Genomic DNA, 25,973 nt, shown 5'->3' with positions numbered 1-25,973 from the left:
TGTGCTGACTGTTGGTGTGATAGCAACTGATTATACAGTAATGGAAATATAATTATGAATACTACAGTACATTTCTGCTATTATGTCTACTTATATTTTACATACTAGTTCTTTTAAATAATTTTGAAGCCTTATGTTGTCTGCTGTGATTGTGATTGCAGCCCTTCCCCAACTCTCTGTGAATGGTTCTCATGGCCATTGATCAGTGGTCTTACTAGCTTTACAAGGCTTTACTAGCAATATAGATCAGTGCTTTTTGTGTGTGTTTAAAGTCAGTGCTGAGACATGTACACAGATCTGTCTGCTCTCTGGATGGCTTTTTTATTGAGTGGCAGGAGAGCTTAAACATTTAACCACTGTTTATGTTCACTGTTGCCATCTTGAATTGTTAACTCAGTGTGGCTGCATATAGCTTTATAAATCAAGTTTTACATGTAAACGCTGTGGGATGCATATACAAGGAGCAAATAGTTTTAACTACAGTACATTTCTGTATTAGGGATGTAGGCAATTTCTGTTAACTCACCTTACTGTGAGTTAACAGAAATTGGATGCACACACAATATAAGGTATATATGTTGCAGCCATAAGTGCATTTTGTGTGTGTGTGTGTGTGTGTGTGTGTATTTTATAAGGTTAGTCAGAAAGAAAAATAACATTACATACCTTAGACAATAATATGGCTTTTCAGTGTAACCATACGTCGACCACAGTGTACAGACATCAGTATAAGAGTGGAGTGGATAAGCATCAGTTATGTCTTCAGTGTAAACTAAGGCAACCTCTTTATTTGGATATATGGTCAACTCTTAAGTCATAAAGTGCTCATGATACTAAGCACACAATACTCTGACCACAAAGCTGAAGCTGTTTTTAACATGATTTGAAGAATTTTTTGAAACAGGCAGATCAGCAGTTTAACCAAAAGCAGTTAGCACTGTGTGGTTGATTAATCTTTGAGCATCTCTGCCTGAGGTTTGCCACTATTTCCCTTTTCTGTACATCCACAGGACGTGTAGGAACATTAACTACTTCCAGTTTTGATTTAGGGTGGGAAACACTGGTATGGTCCACAATCATTTGGTGGTGTTTATTTGCTAATGTGAGCAGTGTATTGGTCAACAGCAAGTTTCTTTTGTAAGCTGTAGTCAGGGGCCATGTTTTGCAAAGGCTTTAGCTGAAGGACCAGATTTGCACACGACTTGAGCGGGCTTTCCAACAACCGACCCTAAACATGAACACTATGGCTTTTGAGAATGTAAGAATAGCTGTTAAAGGTGATCAGAACAAATGGAATGGTCAACAAATAGTGTAACTCCTGCAGTAACTGATCAAGAGCTGTAACTGGCACAACTAAAATATACTCCAAGCTATGTTTTGCTCTATAACCTTTGCTGGTAGAATCATTTTACATTGTCTCTTCATATATATATACTTAGTACTCCCACACAGAAATGTAAGGTCCCACAGACCCTACATTTCCATAGGTCCATTCACTACCTAGAGAGACAAAAAAACGTTGTTCCTGTGATATTATACATGAGAGTAACGGAAAAATATCACAGTCTTAGTTTCCAAGAACATAAGAAGTGTCCAGTTGCAGACAGGGATATGTACCTGCATGTGCACAAAAGAAACATCTGAGCACATGCAACTACCTTTTTACCTCATCTTTCCCTTATATTTAAAATATTTAAATATTACTTGAAAGCAACCACTCTGCACATTGTTCAGCTTTCCCACTGTACGAAGAACCATCAAGAAAACTTAGAAGTGGAGCCTGAGGAGCCGGTACTAGCCATTTAAGTTGATGGTGCCAAAAAGTGATCATCTGCCTAAAAATGATTTCTGGTTTTTGCCAAAAGGTTTTTGCCTTTATTTTATTTAAATGACTCATTGTCCTATAACCTGTGAAACACTTGTCAAACATATCTTTTGTGAAACCCTCTGTAGCATTTTAAGTTATTTTAAGCCAGAAACATCATTCCTGCCATAATGCAGAAGCTGTAAACACTTTGTTGGCAAAGAGACTTTTATATAGCTTTTATGTATATGGGTAACAAAGTGTAATTAAAAATGTCTTTTCCAAGAGAGATCTGGCCAAGAGGGCAGCAGAAATTACAACAAACAACACATTACATTTCTATAAAAATACTTTAAGTAGCTAAAAAGAACTGGATTGAGTATAATGTAGGTAAAACAACAAAAACACTTTCAAAACAGGTAATTTCTTTATTTTATATATATAATCATTTCATAAATCCTGTTGACTACAGTTTATCAGAATCAGAATACTTAGTTAATCCCAGAAGAAATGATGTGGTCACAGTTGCTCCCAGACAGTAACAACAGACCCTAAACTAAATTAAATATTACAATATATAAAAATGTTACAAATGATAACAAAATAGCTCTAATAAATACAAATGGCTCTAATTATAAATATCCCAGTATATTACACAAAATTAAATATATAAGATTGACAATGAGGTGTCCTTTTTATCATATTAACTGTAATTTTCTCTGTAGAGGATGTGCAGATATTAACAGTGTAACTATTGCAGCGTGTACTTGTACTTTAACTGGATGAATTGTACAGAGAGATGGTCACAGGCCGGAATCATTTCCTGTGTCGTTCAGTGGTACATTCCTCAATGAATGTGCTCCTGTGACTGGCCAGCACGTCACAGAGTGGGTGGGAGGTATTATCCAGCATTGTCAATATCTGAATCTGCAACACCACCTTTAGAGAGCCCAGCTCCATCCACACAATGTTACTGGCCTTGTGGGGCAGTTTAGTAAGCAAACTGAAGGGGGTCCAGATGTGGCCTGACCACTTGCGTGAGTGGAGTCTTCTCTTTTGTGTCTGAACCTGGCTGTGAGGGAAAGTGACCATTGGTGGAGGGGTGTCAGGACTTTCACAGGACTTTAACCCCAAAATATACTGAAGTGCAACAAGACTCACAGTATGCTACACAGCCAACACTGTTAGCATTTCATGGAGTCTGTGCCAGAGAAAAAGAGTTGCTAGCTAGAATTAAGCCAGGCAGCAAGTGGCGCAAAAACAATGTAAATGGTCCAACAAGCAGTTTTCTCCACCATGAGGCCTCTGCCTTTGAAGTAACATTGTGGCAAAACCAAGCTTATTTTATGACCAGTGAATAACTGTGGCAAAACTATGCTACTTTGTTATGCTAAACCAGATAGCAGGTGCTAGCAACACCTGCTGCAGCCAGACTCCAACACAAAACAGTTACATTCATCGAGGTAAAAACAGAAACACATTGTCAAATTATTATACTACAGCGATAACATTCCTAAACACAGTAACACAACAGATGACACATAATTAAACTTATATCAATCAAGTACATAATATGTGACCAGTTTATACATGCCCCTTTACCTTAACAATTATGTATTTAAATGAATACATTTCAGCTGGATTTTCCTCAAAATTAGTGTTTCATGTTTATGAAGACCAAGAATATTTTTTAGTGTATTGTTTAATTGTGTACAGTTCCTAATTTTCTTTACTACTGCTTCTTCTTCCAATTTTTGCCATCGACATATTTAATAAGCAATAACTTTGCGCAGTGTGTCAGTCAGTCAGTGAACAGTTTAAAATAACTGCATCGAAGATTCTTGACATAAAAACATTCTTTCTGGAGAGTGTTACATAGCAAGCACTGATGCACACCTGTTACAAACACACTACAGGAAAGACATAAAGTCACATGCATTCTGTATTCTACCCAACCTCTTAATCACAGACCCACCCACATATCTGTAGTACCCACCAGCTCTCCCTCTGTCTGCTGTCCAGCACCTTCTTGTCCTCCACTCCTTGCCATTAATGCTAATTTGCCTGTTCTCGATGCTCTTGTCCTCGCCATCCACTGAGCAGCATTATGGATAAATGCTTTGTTACCATGGCACCAGGTACTGGTTGCCTGTGGAAGCTCCTGCAACTGGGGGGACTATTATTTTTATGCCTTTTATAAGCCAGCAATTACAAAGAAAGCCTACATCTCAAAACCTACAAAATACATAATGGCCTACAATAACACATAATTGCTATAATTGTCGTTGTCATTACACCTCCTCAACCACTCACACGGAGGCTTCTGGCTTTCCCGTGTACTGTAGCCAAGAAAGAAACACAAAGGATGAGCTCACAGACTGAGCACTGAATGTGATCAGCAATGACAGTATTTTCCAGTGGAAATATGTCTTTGTTACTCTAATTAATCATGTTATAACATCTATATTACACATTGCTATTATATTCTTTCTGAACTTAAGTTTTTTTTCCCAATTTTATGTAGTTTAACCCTTTAGAGCCGAGCGTAGCGCCCCCGCTCCGATTTGCGTAACTATTTTTAAATCTCGGTAGCTCTGCAACCACGTAAGCTAGAGCAATAATTTTTTTTACATGTGAAACTGGAGAAGTTGTACTTACATCTTATGCCATCAGCTTGTCCTAGGTCACGCTTTTCTTCCACATATAGCTTTGCAAAAACTGCATAAAAAGCGCTTGCAGCTACAAAAACATAATATTCCAGAAACACGTTTTGCCGATCCGATCAGCTGTTCATAACACTTCCTACGTTGGAATAGACGTCAGCGCGAACTTTCGCATGTCCGCCATTACCTGCCCGAAACCGGAAGTGACGTCATTTTCGCGGAAATGTAGTTTTTTTTTACTGTCAGGGCCTCAGAGCCTATACTGGTGTTTTAAAAAGTTATCTTTGACTTTATGACTTTCTGTGTCGTTTCTGGGATGCTTAGAACTCTAATTGCACTGCTGGAAATAGTTTATTTTGATGCATATGCTGCTTTTTTGCAAATTTGCACTATAATATTTATTTTTGTTTTTCCTGCAGTATATAAAAATTGGTGTATTTCAAAAGTAAAACTATGAAGACACTTCAAATAAATTTCCTGTGGTGGGAAACTAGTTTGTGCAACTTTTTTGTATTTACAGTTTTGAGGGATAAGCCTCTTAAATTTCTCTAACTAGAAATATTTGTTAAAAAAACAAAAACGATTTTCAATTTTTTTGTAGATTATTGCACTTTTTTGCAATTTATGTAATTACTATGCACTTAATGCATACATATTATTAAAATTTGGGCTATAATGGTTGTATTGATGTATATCAACTTGAAATGCTCCCAAAATTGGCACTACAGCATGTAAAAATATAATATAAGCTCTGGCGGACTTGGTTCTATGGTAGGTCTTAAAGGGTTAAAATAATAATTTTGTCTTTAATAATTGTAGACAATTCTCTGCTGTGAGTGAGGACAAGCCAGATAACGCAGGAAATTAATCTGGTGTTGTCATCGAGTGTGGATGGAGCAGACTCGAACGCAGATCTCCTTTGCAATGAGACAGTAAATTTATTTACAGTGCAAAAATAATGACAGTTCAGTGAGAAATCCTTAGGCCGTGGCTCCCCGTGGTCAATTCTCCCGGCTCCCGATAGTGCTGTATGGCGATGTGAAAAAAGGCGACACTCTGCACTTGTGCATTAATTCCCCGCTCGTGGTTCAGCTCCCGTGTTCTCCTCTCCACCTCCTGGTGCGAAAGACAAAAAAGGAGAGAGAAGGTATCCAAAAGGGCATCTGAAACAACACACGATCTTAACAGTACTAACGAGCTTAGTCTAATGATCCAGCACTGACTGAAGCCTGGTCACAGCGTTAAATGCATAGGTGTCAAACGGCGGATAATTCACAGCAGCTGGTGAGCGCTGATTAATCGCCGGTGTGGAGAAACTACTACTTCCTAGCTACTTCCGGGTCGGTGCTCCCACTTCCGGGGAAGTGCGGCTCCATCAAAATAAAAACAGACACAAACGAACAGGTGGCCCGGCAGGGCCGGTCAGACCATGGCAGTGGCCGCGATTCCTGGCATCCATGGTACGAGTTATGGAATAAGCTGGTTGAGGCGTTTAGCTGCTTGAAGGTAGGCCAGGTTCTTGTGATCTGTCCAAACAAGAACTGGCTGCTCGCTCCCCTCCAACCAGTGACGCCACTCCTCAAGGGCCAGTTTGATAGCAAGCATCTCTCGATCCCCCACGTCATAGTTTCGCTCGGCCTGAGACAGACGATGTGAGAAGAAGGCACACGGATACAATTTACCTTCCAATCGCTGCGAGAATACTGCCCCCACACCAGAGTCCGAGGCATCCACCTCCACCACGAATGGTTGATTAAGGTGCAGAGGAAAACAGGCGTTTCAACAGGTCGAAGGCCTGCTGCGCTGCTGGTGACCACAGGAACTGCTGTTTGGGAGAGGTGAGATGGGTTAAAGGTGACACCACTTTACTGAAGTTGTGGATAAACCGTCGGTAAAAGTTGGCAAACCCCAGAAACTTCTGGACCGCTTTCCGGTTCTTGGGTTCCAGCCACTCCACCACCGCCTTAACCTTAGCAGGGTCTGCCTTCAGTTGCCCCTGTTCCACAATAAAGCCCAAAAATGAGACAGACTGCACATGAAACTCACATTTTTCTCCCTTTACAAACAGTCGATTCTCTAGTAGCCGCTGCAGCACCAGACGCACATGTTTAATGTGTTCTGCACGGGTCTTTGAGAAAATGAGGATGTCGTCTAGATAGACAAAAGCAAAGTGGTAAATGAAGTCCTGAAGGACATCATTCACCATGGCCTGGAACACAACTGGAGCGTTGGTGAGGCCAAATGGCACGACGAGATACTCCAAATGCCCCAGGTGAGTATTGAATGCCGTTTTCCACTCATCCCCCTCCCGAATGCGGACCAGATGGTAAACGTTGCGGAGGTTGAGTTTTGAAAAAATTGTGGTGCTCTGCAGGAGCTCAAACGCGGATGCCAACAGCGGGAAGGGGTACTTGTTCTTGACAGTAATGTTATCCAACCCCCGAAAGTCAATGCAAGGGCGCAGGGTCTTATCTTTCTTCCCAACAAAGAAGAATCCTGCCCCGAGGGGTGGCGTGGATGGCCGAATAATGCCCGATGCGAGGGAATCTGTGACGTAACGCTCCATGGCCTCGCGCTCAGGCTTAGAAATACTGTACCAACGGCTGGTGGGGCAACTGAGATTGGGCAACAGGATTTTAGTAGCGCCAGATAACACTCTCACCGACACTGATGGTCCAGGTTTTTTAGACTGGACTGGACAAATATCAACAACCTGTCCCTTTCTCTCACACAAAACACACTCACCCGTTTGGCGTTTCTTTCTCCATCTAGCAGTCCTGAACCTCGCTCGCCCCAACTGCATAGGCTGTTCCTCGTCATCTCCAGGTTCCTGCTCGACCCTTTTCCACTCAGAAGGAACAGGATGCCCCCAGGCGTTCGAGGACCCCAGGGGCAACGAGACTCCTCCGACCGCCCCCCGAACTCCCCCATGTGATCATCCAGCCTGATACACATATCAACAAGAACACTCAAAGTTGCAGGCATGTCTTTGGTTGCCAAATCTTGTTTTATCCTTTCGTTGAGGCCATTCAGGAAAGCTCCTCTAAGTGCCTTCTCTTCCCAGCTCGCCTCCTCTGCCAGGGTCCAAAACTCCACAGAGAAATCAGCCACACTCCTTCTGCCCTGCTTCAGACAGAACATACAGTGGGCAGCCATCTCTGGGCTGGAGCCCTTGTCAAAAACACACTTAAACTTGGCCAAAAAATCTGGGTAGGAAACATTAGGATTGGTGCTTAAGACAGCTTGAGCCCACTTCAAAGCCCGGCCCGTCAACAACTGAACACTGAGAACGATCTTGGCACAGTCTGTAGCATAAGCTTGTGTCTGCTGCCGGAAAATCAGGGCACACTGAGTCAAAAAAACCCACATTTGTCCAGATCCCCAGAAAATTTTTCAGGCATAGGAAGAGTGTGTTCACGTGCTGGTGGAGGAGGAGAGGGAGGCAGCGGGCAGGCAGCTGCCACACTTAGCCGAGGCAAGGTAGGTGGAGTATTTGCTGCCGCTGCAGGTGTGGGTTGCAACATACCTTTAATCTCTGAGACAGCTTCAAGCAGAGCGCTCTGTTCTTTCACAAGGTGATGCAACATTTTCTCATGGCGGTCCAAAAGGTCTGCTTGGACGCATAACTCATGCCGAGTCCGTGGGTGGCTGGATCATTCTGTCATGGAGTGTGGATGGAGCAGACTTGAACGCAGATCTCCTTTGCAATGAGACAGTAAATTTATTTACAGTGCAAAAATAATGACAGTTCAGTGTGAAATCCTTAGGCCGTGGCTCCCCGTGGTCAGTTCTCCTGGCTCCCGATAGTGCTGTATGGCGATGTGAAAAAAGGTGACACTCTGCACTTGTGCATTAATTCCCCGCTCGTGGTTCAGCTCCCGTGTTCTCCTCTCCACCTCCTGGTGCGAAAGACAAAAAAGGAGAAAGAAGGTATCCAAAAGGGCATCTGAAACAACACGCGATCTTAACTGTACTAACGAGCTTAGTCTAATGATCCAGCGCTGACTGAAGCCTGGTCACAGCGTTAAATACATAGGTGTCAAACGGCGGATCATTCACAGCAGCTGGTGAGCGTTGATTAATTGCCGGTGTGGAGAAACTACTACTTTCTAGCTACTTCTGGGTCGGCGCTCCCACTTCCGGGGAAGTGCGGCTCCATCAAAATAAAAACAGACACAAACGAACAGGTGGCCCGGCAGGGCCGGTCAGACCATGACAGGTGTGTGTTCCAAAGCTAACCAATGTCCCAGACGCTAACCAGAGATGGATAACACTGGTTGCAACTTTTTGAACAATTTGTGGGTCGTCTTTGGTTGAATTCATTGCAGATTATTTCAGGAGGAAATGTTGGATATCAAAATCAAAAATACTTTATTAATCCTGAAGGAAATTGTGGGTTACAGCAGGCAGCATGCTGGTTGGTGCATGTGCATTAACAAAGGAAAAGGATATCTTAATCATATGAACTGCAGTGGTAGAATTTATAAAAGGGAAGTTATTACAAACTTTTCAGGATGTACTACAGTTGGCGATGTGCATGATTCATGGATCCAAATCACCCTTATTTACCTTCTTGGTGCAGCCCTTCAGTTCATCCTCTGCCTGGAAGATGCCACTTTGATTTGCTGCCCCTCACAAATGTGAGAATATCAGGGGTTTCAAGTTTCAAGGGAAGTTTAAATTCACCTCTCCCTGAATTCTTACAGAAAAAAAGTCTAATCTTTTGGAGACAATACCCAAAAAGCAGCCCAATCGCCTATCTAGCACTTTTTAGCAGCACTTGGAATACCATGAGGGATGTCCTGTGGTTTGTGCCATCTGTTGGCAGTGGATCTTGGGTCATGTGGGTTGCAGAGCGGGGCCTCCATACACTGATATTGTTCCAGTGTACCCCACTGATGCTCTATTAAATTGAGTCCTGGGTAATTTGTACTATTTGTGATTTTTTCTCAGCTCCTCTGGCCTTTGTATCGGCATTGTAGTTCTTAGGGAATGGTATTGCTATGGGGGGATGTTCTTGGCTTGGAACCAAGGTTAGTTATACACACCAAGAACATGTTCACTTAAATCCATCGTACTTTCTTACTTGCTGTGATCCAGTGGGACTCCTTCTCTCCCTCCCGTTTAGGATTTCTGTGACCGCAGTAAAAATTATCCCAGCTGAACTGGACTGAAATAAAACTTTTTTTTTTCATTAATTCACCAAGTAGTGCATACAAAACAAAACAAAACAAAACAAAAGCAGTACAGACAGGCAGAGCTGCTGATTTACTAAATAACCAGCAAAAGCAAAAAACATATGGGTTACATATGTGGCTTATATGTTAGGTTACATTGTTTTCCTCTCTTGGCAGTTATTTCCTGGTTTGTTTGTTTGTTTGGGGGATTTTTTAGGCCGGGGTGGGGTGGAGGGTTTTAGTTAATCTGGGGTCATACATAGATATTTTATGTAGAAGTGGAGTAAGACAGAATAAGAATAGAAAACTAAATATATAAATGAAAAATAGGAAATAAGAATAACTTCAGAGTGTGTTTGTATTCTTATTGTTTTTGTCCCCCCTGTTTCCCTAATGCTGTGGCATCAGCTCACGAGTAGAGTTGTAGAATATATTTGAATGAAATGTTCAAATTGTTTTTTTATGTATTGGTGATTGTTGTTCCGTTGGTATCTGTTGTGTGAGGAGGTCTAGCCATTGTGATGTGCTGATCTTTGTCCTGTTTTTCCAGTTGGGCAGTATTGTTCTTGGTGATAGTCAGGGACACAAGCAGGGCTGTTTTGATCTGCATTATGTTTGGCTCTTCCAGATTGTGAGGTAAACAGACAGAGGGGTATATCAGGTCTTTTTCCCATTTGTTGATTGGAGTGTGAGGTGCATTATCATTAGAGGATATTAGTTTATTTAGCTTTGAGAGTGTGTTTGTGTCTTTGCTGTTTTGTTGATGCTGTCCAGTAGTGGTAGTTGTCTTAGCTGAGTGTCATTGATACTCATTTTTGCTTTGATGGAGTGTTTTAGTAGGTTATATTGAAGAAACTGTTTCCTGTCAATGAACAGCTCATTGACAGGAAACAGTTTCTCTGTTAAGAAATGATTCTAATCAAAAATGTGGCAGAGGTGTGTGATGCCTTTTTCTTTCCATTTAATGCCTGCCAGGGGTCATTTATTTGCACTGAAGGGTTGTTCCATATGTGTTTGAGTTCTTTTTGATTTTACTCGTCTTCCACCAGGCTGTCAGAGTTGTTGCTATTGGTGGGTTTTTAAAGCAGTTGTGATGTCTGATTGTATTGTTGATGAATGGTAGATTTTGGATTAATATGTCTTTACAATCAGATTGTTCGATGTCCAGCCATGGATGAAGGTGATGGGTTGAATGCATCCATTTGATGAGGTGTTGTAGTTGGTTGACTAAGAAGTAGTGGTGGAGATTTGGTGCATCTAGGCCACCTTAGAGTTTTGACTGGTGTAATGTTAGTTTTATTCTGGGTTTTTCGTTTTTCCAGTCGAATGATGTTATTACTGTGTCCAGAGTGGTGAAAAAAAAGCTGCTGTGGGTTGAATAAGGATCATTGTGAACAAGTAATTGATCTTGTATATGATTTCGGAGTATGTTTTAATGATTTGGATTAGTTCTTTAACGGATTTGTTGGGATTTTGTAGGAACAGGAGTGCATCGTCTGCATATAAACTGAGTTTATGTGTTACACTATTGGTGTGAATGCCTGTGATGTTAACGTTCTGACGGATTGCTGCTGCTAATGGTTCAGTGTTTAATTGTAGAGTGTTTTGATCCATTGGATAAATGAGTGTTTCCATAAGAAATGTGCAGTTTACTTTGTCAAATGCTTCTTCTGCATTCTGAGAAGATCGTTGTTTTATGGTTACTTTGGTGAGATAGCTGTACGAGGTTGAAAAGTCTACGTGTATTATTTAAAGAATGTCTGCCTTTAATGAATCCTGTTTGGTCTGGGTGAATGAGAGAGGAGATAACTGATTTGTGCAGGTTGTTAGAGCTTTGCTGATTATTGTGACGTCCGTGTTAATTAAGGAAATAGCTCTGTAACTGGAGCAGTGAATAGGGTCTGAAATTAGTGCTGTATTCACATGATATGGAATGAACTGGTTATTTTTAATTTCATCTGGCATTTTAACAAAAAGTGGAGACAGAAATTTCAGGGGGATATCAGGAGCTTTATTGTTTGACAATTTTTGTAGTGCTCCCTCATCTTCTGTGGATGTCAGTGGGGAGTCTCAGACGTCTGCCTCTTCCTTTGACAGTGACGGTAATGTGATGTTATTGACAAAGTTGTCTGTTTATATGAAATCATATATATCATCATATCTTTATATATTTCATAATAAAATTGTCTGAAGGTGTTATTTATGATGTGAGAGTCATTGGTGGTGTTTCCTGTCCAGTCTTTAATTGCTGTAATGAGAAATTTTTCCTTGTTCTGTTTAAGACTTGTCATTGTATTTAGATCGCAGTCTCTGTAAGATAAGTTGTGTGGTTTTTTTATTAATGATGCTGTCGAGTTGAACTTCTGTAATTTCTTTCGGTGTTTGTTTTGTGGGATTCTTTGCATATAAATTGTGTAGTTGTTTCTTCAGGGTATTTTCTAAATTTGGTTCATTTTCTTTTCTGAATGAGGAATATGAAGTTATTTTCCCTCTTAGCACCGCTTTGGCTGTTTCCCAGGTGAGAGTCGTGTTTATGATATAATTTGTTTCCTTGAGTAATGTCCATTGTTTTCAAAAATATAAATCAAATTCTTTATCATGGAGATGTTGAATCGCCATCTTTGGCTGGCTTTTGTTTTTATTTGTTGTGCAAAATAAACCTGATGGGAGCGTGATCAGACATGATGATTGGATAAATGGTTAGGTTGGAAATATCTGTCATCAAAGAATTGCTGGTGAGAAAGTAGTCGACTTGTGAAAATTGACTACTTTCTGGACAGAGGAAAAGTAAGTGTATTCCTGTGTTGAATGCTTTTCATTACTTGGAATAAGAGAAATAGTCATGCCAACAATTTATGTATGAATATTTTCAATATTTTGAAATGATTTTTCTTAGTGTGGAATTAAATGTTTTAAGTGATCATCAGTTTAGTTCATTTTTGAGTATATCTCTCCTCATAGTCATTTCTTTTTTTCCATTTCTGCTGTTGCACTTGATTTTGAAATGGCTGCCGTGGAAACGACTGTTTTGATAATTTTATGTTTTTAAATGGTAAATGGCCTGTATTTGTATAGCGCTTTACTTAGTCCCTAAGGACCCCAAAGCGCTTTACACTACATTCAGTCATCCACCCATTCACACACACATTCACACACTGGTGATGGTAAGCTACATTGTAGCCACAGCTGCCCTGGGGCGCACAGACAGAGGGCGAAGCTGCCGGACACTGGCGCCACCGGGCCCTCTGACCACCACCAGTAGGCAACGGGTGAAGTGTCTTGCCCAAGGACACAACGACCGAGACTGTCGGAGCCGGGGCTCGAACTGGCAACCTTCCGATTACAAGACAAACTGCCAACTCTGTAATTAATCGCAATTACTTGATCAATAACCTGGTTGCAATTACATTTTTTCAACTTCATATTTAAGCTTGTATCAGACATTTATGCAATATAATGAAGTAAATGCAGAATAAAAACAAATCATGTTAAATGCTTAAATTCAAAGAGAATTTGAATAGTTTTCTTCAATCTTTTAGCACAGGCTCTCTCCTGTGAAATATTACTTTTAAAAAAATCCTATATACTAATAGGTATACACTAGTATATAATATATATTAGTGCTGTGAAACAGTTAAGATGTTTAATCAGATTCATCACAGGGTTACTGTGGATTAATTTTGATTAATCACAATTAAATATTCATTTTTATTCTATATTAATCACATTTTATTTTGCACTTCATTTTGGAAGTGCTTTGGTAAAAAGAAAATTCCTTCTTGCACAATGTGCATAATACGTTATGTCGGTCGACTCTTCTGTCTTGTTATATTTTTTATACTCAAATTTCCCATGGAGAGGGCCAAAGTGCGTTTATCATTTTCCATATTGAGTTGATTGGTTCAGCCATTAGCACATGTGCGAAGGTAACTCTACTTGGACAAACTGCCCGAAATGTGTTGACAGAAACATTTCAGGGATTTTGAGTCATTCCGCACTCTGGATGCGTTAATAGCGTTAAAAATGTTGATCGCTTTGACCGTGATGGCGGATTAATTTGCGTTAACGCGTTCATTTTGACAGCACAAGTTCTTATATATTTCATAGGAGGGTTGCATGGATTCCACCCGTCCCTGTTTGTCGACACAGTCTACCAGTTAATATCTGCTACATAAGGACACTTTGATCAGCTAATATAGCTCATAATCTTTAGAGCGCTTAAATAAATCTCTGTTCTTCATGCAGCAACAACTCAATAGAAAGTACTTTTTGTCCCAGCAGTGTGATGTTCAGAGTTCAGCATTGAGTTCAGAGTTGATCTGTTCCACTTTTTTCACTACGTCGATTATTTTCATGGTCGGATGATCCATCCTACTGAATTGTGGGTTAGCATTTTCTCCTCCCCTTTCATAAAGGATCAACTAGTGTAACCTATGCTAAAGGAATCATTGGCGGTCCTTCCCTTAGTATTCGGAGAATTGGAACAGCTCCTATTATGGCTGCCACACAGATACCTCTGGGTCAGGTCTCTCAGTTAGGAACTTCCCTAGCAAAATGGACTATTGGAAGAGCACCCATGGAGTGTGTTTCCAATGATCTCAGGTGATCTAACATCTAAGGTGAAGCCTTCATTGCAGGCAGTCAGACATGCACTCTTAGTGGGAATAGATTAACTGATGATTTCAAATTCCCTGCAGGTGTCAGTGTCAGTGTGAATGGTTGTCTCTCTCTGTGCCTGTGACAAGTTGGTGAACTGTTCAAAGTATGTCCTGCCCCTCGCCCTATGGTAGCTAGGATAGGCTCCATCTCTTGATCTCGATCCTTAACCCCTTGCACACCATTTCCAACTCGATATCTCTGTGTAACCGATTGATACAAGTCATTTCCTTTGTCGTTACTGCTCAGCCTCCGATAAAAACCTTTTTCTTTCCCACCTCTCTCCTTGCTGTAAGCCTTGTCCCTCAGTGCTCCTGTCCACTATTTCATTTCCCTGGGTATCTCACTTTTTCTTTGAGTACTGTCCTGTACTTCATCACTATTCCACAGAGTCTCCTTGTGGAAATGCCAAACATCTGTTTCATCCTAGATGCAATCTAGTGAGGCAGTTACCCTCACCAGATTATATCAAGTACAAATTAAGATGTCATGTCACATACAATTGTGTATTTATTGGATGTAAACCTCAAAAAAGTTTAGATGATTCACAGTTTGTTTGAAGGTGTACTTATAGTCTCTTTGACAGGAGTTTCATGTATTTAAAAAATAGTGTAAAACTTATAGGAAACATACTGTAACATTACAGGGTTTTATTTACAGTGAGTCTGTCATTATTGCAGCGGTCACTTCCCAGGGTTAGCACAATGCTTGTGCTCCAATATGCTCCTACCAAAAAGATTTAAGCAGCTGGGCCTTTCCAGCCTTTCCAGTATACCTTTGCATCATTGCTGCTTTATTGTAAGCTTCTGAAAGCATACATAATGTTTTACTGTGAACTGTTTTCTTTTTTCTTGGAGAAAATTGTGTTACTTCCTATCTTGTGGTATTTCTTAGTGAATGATACCAGAAAATTGTGGTAGCTATATTAGCGCGCAATCTAAAAGGTAAATTAAAAGGTAAATTAAATATTGTGTTATGTTGTTTTTTCTCAGACACTGATAAGTGCGTGTGTGCATACATGTGTAATGATGTGCATGGTGGAAGTCTGGTGGAGGGGATAATGCATTGATGGTTTCCTTTCATCTAACCGTTGTCTAACATTTTTCATTATTTTCTCTCTGTCAAACTAAAACATACTCAAACATTTTCTATATGCTTGTGTGTATATTATGTATTTATCACGTCTGATATGATTAGGTATTCCTCGGTCTGCTATCGGTGTCTGCTTATGCTTCATTCTCGCGTTAACCTGCAGCCTGCATCTGCAGTGTGTTGATAAAGCTCTCTTTATATTTTCAAATGCCTTTTTGGTATTATTGTTCAGAGGTGGCAGGACCTGAAAGTAATTTGTCAAATTCTCAGCTACACCTTCCATCCTTATCCCCTTCTCCCTGTTACACCCCCTTCTCCTCTACCTCTAAACCTACATGATCACATTTTTCACCAGCAAGGGTGCAACAGGAGAGGAAACATTAACCACATTAAGAACTTGTTCACATATATGTGTGTGCAAGATACATTTTTGGATGCGCTGGGACGCATCATCAGTGACGTAACCTGGGCTCAATGGGGTGTGTCGGGTCTTTCAACATAAGACACTCTCGCCCAGACGACCCAGCTAAGGTAGATCAGACCCCAGCCTGCGTCCCAGCAGCAGCCACCCATGGATCAGCCCTCTTTATCCACAGTCACCTTGTGGCTTTCTCTGCGGCTTCACATACAGACCAGATGGCCCTCTTCCTAGCCACTCCTGTTAGGTCCAGTTGGTTTAGGACTTTGCAGAGTGAGCATCATGCAAAGGCTCTGCAGCCCACCTGTATTGACTCATAGTACGCCTTCCAGCCCCTTCCCAGCACTTCTCTACCAGCTACTGGTAATTGGCGCATTTCCTTTCATTTGACTCTTCCATATGCTCCTCCCAGGACATGGTGAGTTTGAGGACAATAAGCTGTTTTGTTGCCTATGAGACAATAACTATGTCTGGCCAAAGTGATGTTTCAGTGATGTGCTGAGGGAACTTCAACTGCTTCCTTAGGTCAGCTTGCAGCTGGCAGTCTGAGGCTGTATAGAGCAGACCTGACCTTATTCTTCGCTGCTGACAGGGCTCCTCTCCAGCTTTAACAAAGGCAATTCTTGTCTTTTGGCCAAGATGGTGTTTGCCAGGAGTGATGGTGTTGCTTATGCTTTCTGAAACCGCCTTCAGCACCTGGTCATGGTGCCAGCGGTAGCGACTTTCTGCAGGGACTTTGTACTTTCAGCTACTCGTGTTGCAAGGATCCCCTTCCAGAGCATGGCTGACATGCTGGTGTTTCACTATTGACACACACATGGAGGTTGACTGGGATTGGTAAGGCATCATATGCAGCCTGAACAAGGAAACGGACGGAGGTCTGCCTCAGTGATGTTTGTCCAGGTTTCCTTTTGCTGTAAGATGTTCTCCCACTTTGCCTGAGCCCCACTGTCTTACTTAATCGGACCTCTTCCTGAATTAGCTGGTGTCTCTCCTTCCCTCGGGCCTTCCTCAAACCAGCTGTCCCGGTGGCCAACGTCCCCACCAGCTCCTGCCTGAGGTGTGACTCTGCCACCTCCACTTCTCTCTCTCCTCTCCACTTCCTCTCTGTTCTCACCTCAATACCCGCTGCTGACACTTTCTGGTCCCTGGAGTCCCTATACTGAAGGACTTCTCTAGTGCATGCCACCTGAAATTCTTCTGTGAGACTACTAAATGGGAGCTGCAAGGTGTTACTGGTTCCATAAAGCGCTGCACTGCCGAGGCAGTGGGGGAAGCCCAACCATTTGCGCAGAAAGCTATTAATTCTCCTCCTGAGCGACTCCACAGTTGACACTGGAATTGAGTAAACAAGCAGAGGCCACAGGACATGCGGTAGGATGGAGTTCTGGTAAAGCCAGGCTTGACTTGTCAACCTTAGTGAGCCAGCTATCCAGTTCTTTGGTGGACTTCTGGATGGCGGTGGAGTTGTTCAGAGATGCGTCAAAAAGCTTCCACAAACTCTTCACTGGTTGGTCGCTGATGGAAGGCATGATTGTGAGGTGCAACCAGTTATTATCCCTTTTTCCGATGGCAGTTGGATGTTACTTCCCCCGAAGTGACCCTCAGTCTGAAATTGTCACAATAATCCAGGACGAGGTCTTGATTTTACTGGGGACATGGTGGCGGTGTAGTGCAAGATCAACCAACCTGTGTGGAATTGATCCATATGCGTTGGCCAAATCCAGCCACAGTCATCCCTGTTCTCCCGGGTTTCTCTAATGAGCTGTGTGCTCTAAGCAGCCAGGTACTCCAGGAATGTCACCTGTCTGCACTGAGGGATCGATGTAATTGCTCTTGTGGAGAAACTCCGTGAGCCTCCGGGAAACGATGCTAAAAAAAACTCCAATATGTGCTCAAAACATGTGGCATATACTGGTTTTCTTACCAATACTGAACAAACACTTTTTTTAAAGGTTTTTTTCATCTTTAAACTCAGTGATCATGAATACAGACGTATATTAATTCAATTCAATTCAATTTTATTTATACAGCACCAAATCACAACAACAGTTGCCTTAAGGCACTTTATATTGTACAGTAGACCCTACAATAATAGATAAAGAGAAAAACCCAACAATCATATGACCCCCTATGAGCAAGCACTTTGGTGACAGTGGGAAGGAAAAACTCCCTTTTAACAGGAAGAAACCTCCAGCAGAACCAGGCTCAGGGAGGGGCGGGGCCATCTGCTGTGACCATATTACACCTGCTAACTAGAGCTAAGTAATTAGTTTGTGAAATGCAATCAGTTTCACTCACCAAAACTGGAGCATAGACGTCCTGGATGGGCTGCAAAATATTTGCAAGATGATTCTGTTAAAACCTTAAATGAAGGTTACCAGCAAACAATTTAGAATTAAGGTGCATTTTAACAGCATGCATATAGTTAGATTTTAGTTTTAACCACATGCTAAAAAAGCAAAGTTTTATTAACAAAGGAAGTGCTCCTTTGGCCTTGTATTTATTTTGTTTAAAGGTGTCTATTTAGGTATTCAAGATGAACGAAAATTTAATGTCAAGGGAAGAAGGCCTAACTATGAATTTAATCTTAGACAAGTAATCTGGTGGATGGAAAAACAGTTCTATAAATAACAGTAACTTTGCTGTCTTTCTTTTCATGAGAAAACGATGCACAGTTTTGATACATTTTCAGGTTTCATAAACAATGTAACATAATTTAAATGCTTTGTATTGATTTAAAAGAAAAAAAAGTCTCTTTTTTGTTAGTGGGCTACGATAATAAAGTGCTTCAAGGCTTTTTTCGTAATAATAAAAAGAGTAAAAATGAAACACCATCACAACAGTAAGGCAGTTTTTGTTCGTATTTATGTGAAAATTTCTTAGTCACAGGGGACAAGTACATTTTCACTTGGCCTTTTCTTTCATGTTGTCAGTGAGCTTGAAGGGACTACTATTTTTATTGAAGCTTTTATTTTGGAGTGAATGATCGAGCTGTTCGGCGGCTCTAGGTATTTATGCTCAGTCTGAGAGGGAAAAGAAATGGCTGCTTCTTGCTGAGAGATGGGGGGATGAGATAGCTCGGGTGAGTAAGGGGAAGATAGATATAACAAAAAGAGGAGGAAAGGCAACAAATAAAAAGAGAGACAGACTGTTTTCTATCTAGTCCCTCTGCACCTTAAGGGACAACTTGATATACTCTAATGTCTGTTTATGGATTAATGATAATCTCAGCCAGTCCCCCCAATCCACCCACTCAGCCATTTCTACACTCCAACAGAAGCCGAACAACCAGCAAGAGCAGAAGCATTAATATAGGAGAATGAAATGGAGGAGAGGGTGTGTTTGTTTAGTGTATGTTTGTGGCCAAAATATAGACAGACAGAGGGTGTTTTTTTCTGCCCAGAGAATTAGAAGGAGAAAAAAGGCCTTCAATTTTCCACTTGAGCAGATTTCAATTTACGCACACACACCCCTCCGTGACGCCGTCCTCCCATTGTTATTGACAGCATTTAGACTGGCTCATGGAAGAAACAGTGTGTGTCGCACACACGCCTTATGGAGAAAGATGTACACTGTATATCTAGTGGGTTGTTTTATTTTCTGTCTGTGGGACTGATAAAGTGAACTGCAGCTGTGGACCATACATCATTAAATGATGTGGGTCCAACACATCACTTCTTTTTTGTTCTGTTTTTTAAACAAAATGCATAGAGAAATAGTACCATTACATGTTTAAACAACAGAATTTCAGCACTTTGACAACAAACTCAACAGATACTAAATATCCTGTACTGCTGTTAAACTTGTTAATACAAACTTTATTCACTGATTTAGTCTGTCAGCAGAGGAAAATCATATATATCCTTCCATCACATATATCAAACATTCATGAGTTCCATTGTTTAAAATGTGATGATTTTGTGCATTTTTCTATTTCAGGACATTTTCAATTAAGTGCAGCAAACTCTCAGTTTATTTTCTGATGCATTTCAAAGGTTAAAATCTCTATTAGCATTTGTGTTTTTACCTTTTTGTTGATTTCTTGCTCTATTTGCACTGTTATGCAAACAAATAGAGATTGGAAGATGAGTAGCAAAAGCAAAGGTTGGATTTGTGCTTGTAAATGATCGATTGTGTCACGTCAGACATGTTACAGTGAACGATGTGATCTGCAGTCAGGATATTGAACTGCTGTTGTTCTTAGACTGCACTATGTACCAAGGGAATTTTCACACATCATCACCAGAAGCCAACAAGTCTTTCAGGGGTTGTTTTGAGTGCACAGACTGGACTGTGCTGGTTGTGACACCTTCACAACCTACATCAGCTTCTGTAGGGACACTGTGATTCTAGTAAGGACTGTTTGCTGTTTTCTCAAGAATAAGCCCTGGATTGCCAATAACATTAAAGAAGTCCTTCACCAGAAACGCAGACATTCGACAAAGGGATAAAGAAGGTATTTTCAACACCAACTGAAAGGGCGATAGATGCGGCCAAAGGTGGACTATAAAAGAGAAGCAGAGAGTAAATCGGGAGCATCAAGGGTCACTCAAAGAAGAGCAGCCATCAATGAGTGCAAATCCAGTCAATTCAACCTGTTTTATAGCTGGTTTGATGGGATGCCAAGCAGGAATGCCTGCTGTGCTTTAATATCTGTCCTCCCTCGGACTACTTCAACTGATGCTCCTGTTTCACTGACATCTCTATGCCCCCACCTCTTGAGAGGCTGCTCCAGCACCACTATCTTCTGTCTCCTGCACATAACAACCCCAACACCACTGCAACTGTAAGACCCACTACATCTGACCATCTGCCCCCGTCCTTCTCAGCTAACAAAGCAAGGGCACAGCTCAGAGACTACGTCCAGGGAAAGGAGCAGGCCCAGATGGTGAGTGACAAGACTCCTGAAGGACTGTGCAGCCCATCTAGCTGAAACCATTCAATGGGTTTTCGGCTTGAATCTATGATAAGGCAACGTCCTTGTGCAGTGTGCAGTGTACAGCTCAAAATCCTGTACATGCAAATATAGTTCTCCACCTCAACACTGCTAAAATAAAGGGGATTTCAGAAGATCTAGGCCATCCCATCAGCCAGTCTCTATACATGGGCAAAGCACTGAGGTGGTGTACTCTTACAAAATATCTCCAAGCTGGAATGAGCCCAGAATGATGATGCATTCAGCAAGAAAGAAAGGATGTGGTACAAAGTGGGGGGCATTCAACACAGACGTCATGACAGCTCAACTGGATGGAAAATTCAAATACTCAACTAAGGGCGTCAACTCTACTGTGTAATAGAAACAGCTGAACATTTTAATTTTTCAACAACTCATAGAAACGTACCCTTTAGAGAAACAACATTTCTTATGACTTGTATTAGATTTCCTCTAATCCAAGTATTTATCTATCCATCTAGGATTTCTCTAGCCTGCCAATCAAATAGAGGTCTCTCCAAAATGTATGTTAAATGAAGGTGGGAAAAAGAAGGTTAAATATGTGCAAAACACATATTTAACCTTCACCATAGCTCTGTTTTTGAGAGAATTCTCCTGGAAAAACACTTTCAGATTTTTTTAATAACTTTGCAGTTCTAGTGTAAAATACCTGAAACTGTGGTGTCTCCTTACTGGTTGGATGTGGTAACAGAGATAACTTAAATAATCATTCCACAGATTTAGATTTTAGCGTTGTTTATTTTGAGAATTAGTTAATTGAAATTAAAAGAAAAATACAACTTGTTGAATAAAGAATTGCCAGCAATCTATGAGTGGATAAAAATAGTTAAGGAAATCCGTTAAATGGAACAGTTGACCTTGTCTCTGAGACTTGAGAGTGTAAAGTATGAAACGCACTGGGAACATGGAGATGATCTCAGTCTGTGAAATGAAATATCTGACAAACTGAATGATCAGTATTTTTGGTTCCTGCATTTTATGTGAACTCAGTAACATTTTCCTTTATACTTTGTTCTTAAATAACAACATGTCAAATAGGAATATGTGTATGGTATATAGTAACTCTGTATTCTGTAATTTATCACACTAAGCTTTACTGAGATATGTAAAGCCAATAATGTCCTTCCTGACACAACATTGATTATTTTCTTATTTTACAGTCTTTATTTTACTGAATTAATTTTATTAATTTAGTAATTGTTGGAAGTTATTAAATGTGTATCTCGTGTTATCCTAAATAAAAGAGTCATTAATCCTGCTCTTGCCTTATTGCAGGTAGTGTATAAGAATAATGACATCCGTCTTGAGTTGTCCCGTCTGGCTCGAATTGTGGACCCCAAGATGAAAATCCAGGGTGAGGTATCCTACAAGTGTGAAAATGTGGCTACCCTTGACCCAATTTCTTTCGAAACCCCTGAGGCCTATATCAGTCTCCCTAAGTGGAACACCAAGCGGATGGGATCCATCTCTTTCGATTTCCGTACGACTGAGCCCAATGGACTCATCCTCTTTACCCATGGCAAACCCCAAGAGCGCAAAGATGCTGCACGGAGCCAAAAGAACACCAAGGTCAGTTCATAATCTCCTCAGTCACTTGATAATTTCTGTTTTAAAAAATGCTTGATTGAAAACAGTTTGAAAGGACTGATGCGTCTTGACATCAAGGTCACCACCTGGTGAGAATGACAAACAAACAAATTCACCTGTGTTTTAGAGGCTGTTGTAGACCAGTGGTTCCAAAAGTGTGTTTGCTAGGCCCCTCTTTGTTTTACAAGAAAAATCCCCACTTTGGGAACCACTGTTGTAGACAATAAAATTTTCTAGCTTTGTGACCATTTGTTTAAGAGGAGTAGTTCATTTAAAATTAGATTTGCTGTTTATCTTAATAACACATTGCATATTAGATGATCACAGATCACTTTAACCATAGAAGGGTTCACTGGAGACAAAATGCCTCTTTTGTCAAAGGCTTCTCCTCCTTTGAAACATAGAAGTTGAAGTTGTCTGTCTCCAAATTCCAAATTAGACCTAGATTCCTCTGAAGAGGTAGTGATTCCATTCCTAAATCTACAGGGTGGGCCATTTATATGGATACACCGTAATAACATGGGAATGGTTGGTGATATTAAAGTCCTGTTTGTGGCACATTAGTATATGTGAGGGGGCAAACTCCTCAAGATGGGTGGTGACCATGGTGGCCATTTAGAAGTCAGCCATCTTGGATACAACTTTTGTTTTTTCAATAGGAAGAGGGCCATGTGACACATCAAACTTATTGGTAATGTCACAAGAAAAACAATGGTGTGCTTGGTTTCAACGTAACTTTATTCTTTCATGAGTTATTTACAAGTTTCTGACCACTTATAAAATGTGTTCAATGTGCTGCCCATTGTGTTGGATTGTCAATGCAACCCTCTTCTCCCACTCTTCACACACTGATAGCAACACCGCAGGAGAAATGCCAGCACAGGCATCCAGTATCCGTAGTTTCAGGTGCTGCACATCTCATATCTTCACACCATAGACAATTGCCTTCAGATGACCCCAAAGATAAAAGTCTAAGGGGGTCAGATCGGGAGACCTTGGGGGCCATTCAACTGGCCCACGACGACCAATCCACTTTCCAGGAAACTGTTCATCTAGGAATGCTCGGACCTGGCACCCATAATGTGGTGGTGCACCATCTTGCTGGAAAAACTCAGGGAACGTGCCAGCTTCAGTGCATAAAGAGGGAACCACATCATCATGTAGCAATTTCAAATATCCAGTGGCCTTGAGGTTTCCATTGATGAAGAATGGACCCACTATCGTTGTACCCCATATACCACACCAAACCATCACTTTGTTGTTCCAACAGTCTTGGAGGGATCCATCCAATGTGGGTTAGTGTCAGACCAATAGCGGTGGTTTTGTTTGTTAACTTCACCATTCACATAAAAGTTTGCCTCATCACTGAACAAAATCTTCTGCGTGAACTGAGGGTCCTGTTCCAATTTTTGTTTAGCCCATTCTGCAAATTCTGTGCGCCGATCTGGGTTATCCTCGTTGAGCTGCTGCAGTAGCTGGAGTTTGTAAGGGTGCCATTTGTGAGTAGCTAATATCCACCGAAGGGATGTTCGACTAATGCCACTCTCCAGTGACATGCGGCGAGTGCTACGCTGTGGGCTCTTGCTGAATGAAGCTAGGGCAGCCACTGATGTTTCTTCATTAGTTTTCTTGTGTCCACATTTTGGCAAATCCAACACTGAACCAGTTTCACGAAACTTAGCAAGCAGTTTGCTGACTGTAGCATGGGAGATGGGTGGTCTCGTAGGGTGTCTTGCATTGAAATCTGCTGCAATGACCCGGTTACTGTGTTCACCAGATATCAACACAATTTTGATCCGCTCCTCACGTGTTAACCTCTTCGACATGTCAATGGCTGTGAACAAAGAGAAACTTGTAAATAACTCATGAAAGAATAAAGTTACGTTGAAACCAAGCACACCATTGTTTTTCTTGTGACATTACCAATAAGTTTGATGTGTCACATGGCCCTCTTCCTATTGAAAAAACAAAAGTTGTATCCAAGATGGCCGACTTCTAAATGGCCACCATGGTCACCACCCATCTTGAGGATTTTGCCCCCTCACACATACTAATGTGCCACAAACAGGACTTTAATATCACCAACCATTCCAATTTTATTACAGTGTATCCATATAAATGGCCCACCCTGTAGATCTTTCAAATCCTTTCAGTCCTACAAGTCTTTGGGTGGGAATGCTTGCATAACGCTGTTGCTGTTCAGTGCAATCTCATGTAACTTAATGTTTGATTTAGCTAGCATTGCTTGGGAAGTGCGCAGGACACCAATGGCCTTCGCTTTATTAGGAAAAGATGCAAGTCCATCATCCACATAAAAATTGCATGTGATGAACTCCCTTGCACTGGTAGTGGAGTCATCTGTTTCCTGAGCAGCTGGTCTGAGGCAGTAAATGGCAACTGCTGGTAAAGGACTGTTGCCAAATGCATGTACTGTCATTTGAAACTCTTTCACTGTTTTTGCAGATCATTGTTTTCATACCATAAGAACCTCAGAACGTTTAGATGCTCGTTGCACACTTTGAGGCAGTAGAACATCTGCTGCTTATCTGCTGTAACTGCTATTGGTTCCCCACAGAACTCCAGTGAGAGTGTTGTTCAAGTCAGGTCCACTCAGGAGTATGTAATTGAGAGAAAATCCATCATGTTTGGGACTTGAATTGAACACAAATATTTCCTTTCCTCACCTTCTTTTAGTCTGCAAATGAGCTCTTCAGTTAAAGGCTTCCAGGCAACAAAAATCCTGCAGAAGGTCACAGCACCAGCGGCTTAATGAACGGGTGAGGCAAACAAATTTTACCATCAACGTGCTAAAATCTCAAGAGGAGCTGATCCGACAGAGACTTACGATTAGATGAGAGTACTCTTAAAAAGGTGTTTGACATCACTGAGAAGGCTCATCTAGCACAGCACAAAAAGTCTAAGACCAGGCAACAAAGGAAGTTTGACTTACTTGTTGTATGTTGGAAACCACAGCAAAATACGGAGAGTGACCTCAGCGGCCAGAAAAGAGAAGGATGCGACACCGAGGATGTGGACAAGTGGGTGAAGAATTTGTCTGACAGACAGCTCACCCAAACAGAGAAAAACATCTTTGCTAAAGGGTTGAATTTTGCTGTCACGCCAAGACAAATCCCGCTAGTGGAGCTGATCACAGCCACAGAAACAGCAATTTGAAACAATATTGCAGACATGGAAGCAGAGCAACTACGGACAAAGGTTTCAGCCTGTCTCCAGCAATGCAAAGCCCCCAGCATCCAACATCACCATGGAGGAGAGGAAGGCACTCACCTCACTTAGTAATGACAACATTATCATCCTTCCAGCAGACAAGGGTAGGTGCACAGTTTTGCTAAACCAGAAAGACTATCATGAGAAGATTTTGTCACTGCTCAGTGATGAAAATACTTATGAGCCCCTGAAACGAGACCCAGGAAGTGGTTACAGGAAGAGGGTGATAGACTGTCTGAAGCGGTTAGAACAAGACAAGGCTACTGACCGGACCTTATACCACAGGCTATACCCAGGGGAATCTCCACCAAGTCTGTATGGTTTACTGAAGATACATAAACAGGGTGCACCTTTACGACCGATTGTCTGCATGATCAACTCTGTCACCTAT

General features: G+C 41.3%; 1 protein-coding gene across 1 annotated transcript in view; it reads left to right on the top strand.

Annotated features, from left to right (window-relative positions):
- The window catches only part of nrxn3a (neurexin 3a), a 212,322-nt gene that overhangs the window by 91,451 nt on the left and 94,898 nt on the right, over positions 1–25,973 (top strand). The window contains 1 exon segment of the mRNA XM_063500149.1: positions 22,043–22,336. Coding sequence (XP_063356219.1) covers positions 22,043–22,336 — 294 coding nt within the window.

The sequence above is a fragment of the Pelmatolapia mariae genome, linkage group LG16_19, assembly GCF_036321145.2.
Source record: "Pelmatolapia mariae isolate MD_Pm_ZW linkage group LG16_19, Pm_UMD_F_2, whole genome shotgun sequence".
NCBI classification, from domain to species: Eukaryota; Metazoa; Chordata; class Actinopteri; order Cichliformes; family Cichlidae; genus Pelmatolapia; species Pelmatolapia mariae.
Note: the sequence above shows the minus strand (reverse complement) of the source record. Positions and strands in the feature narration are given on the sequence as shown.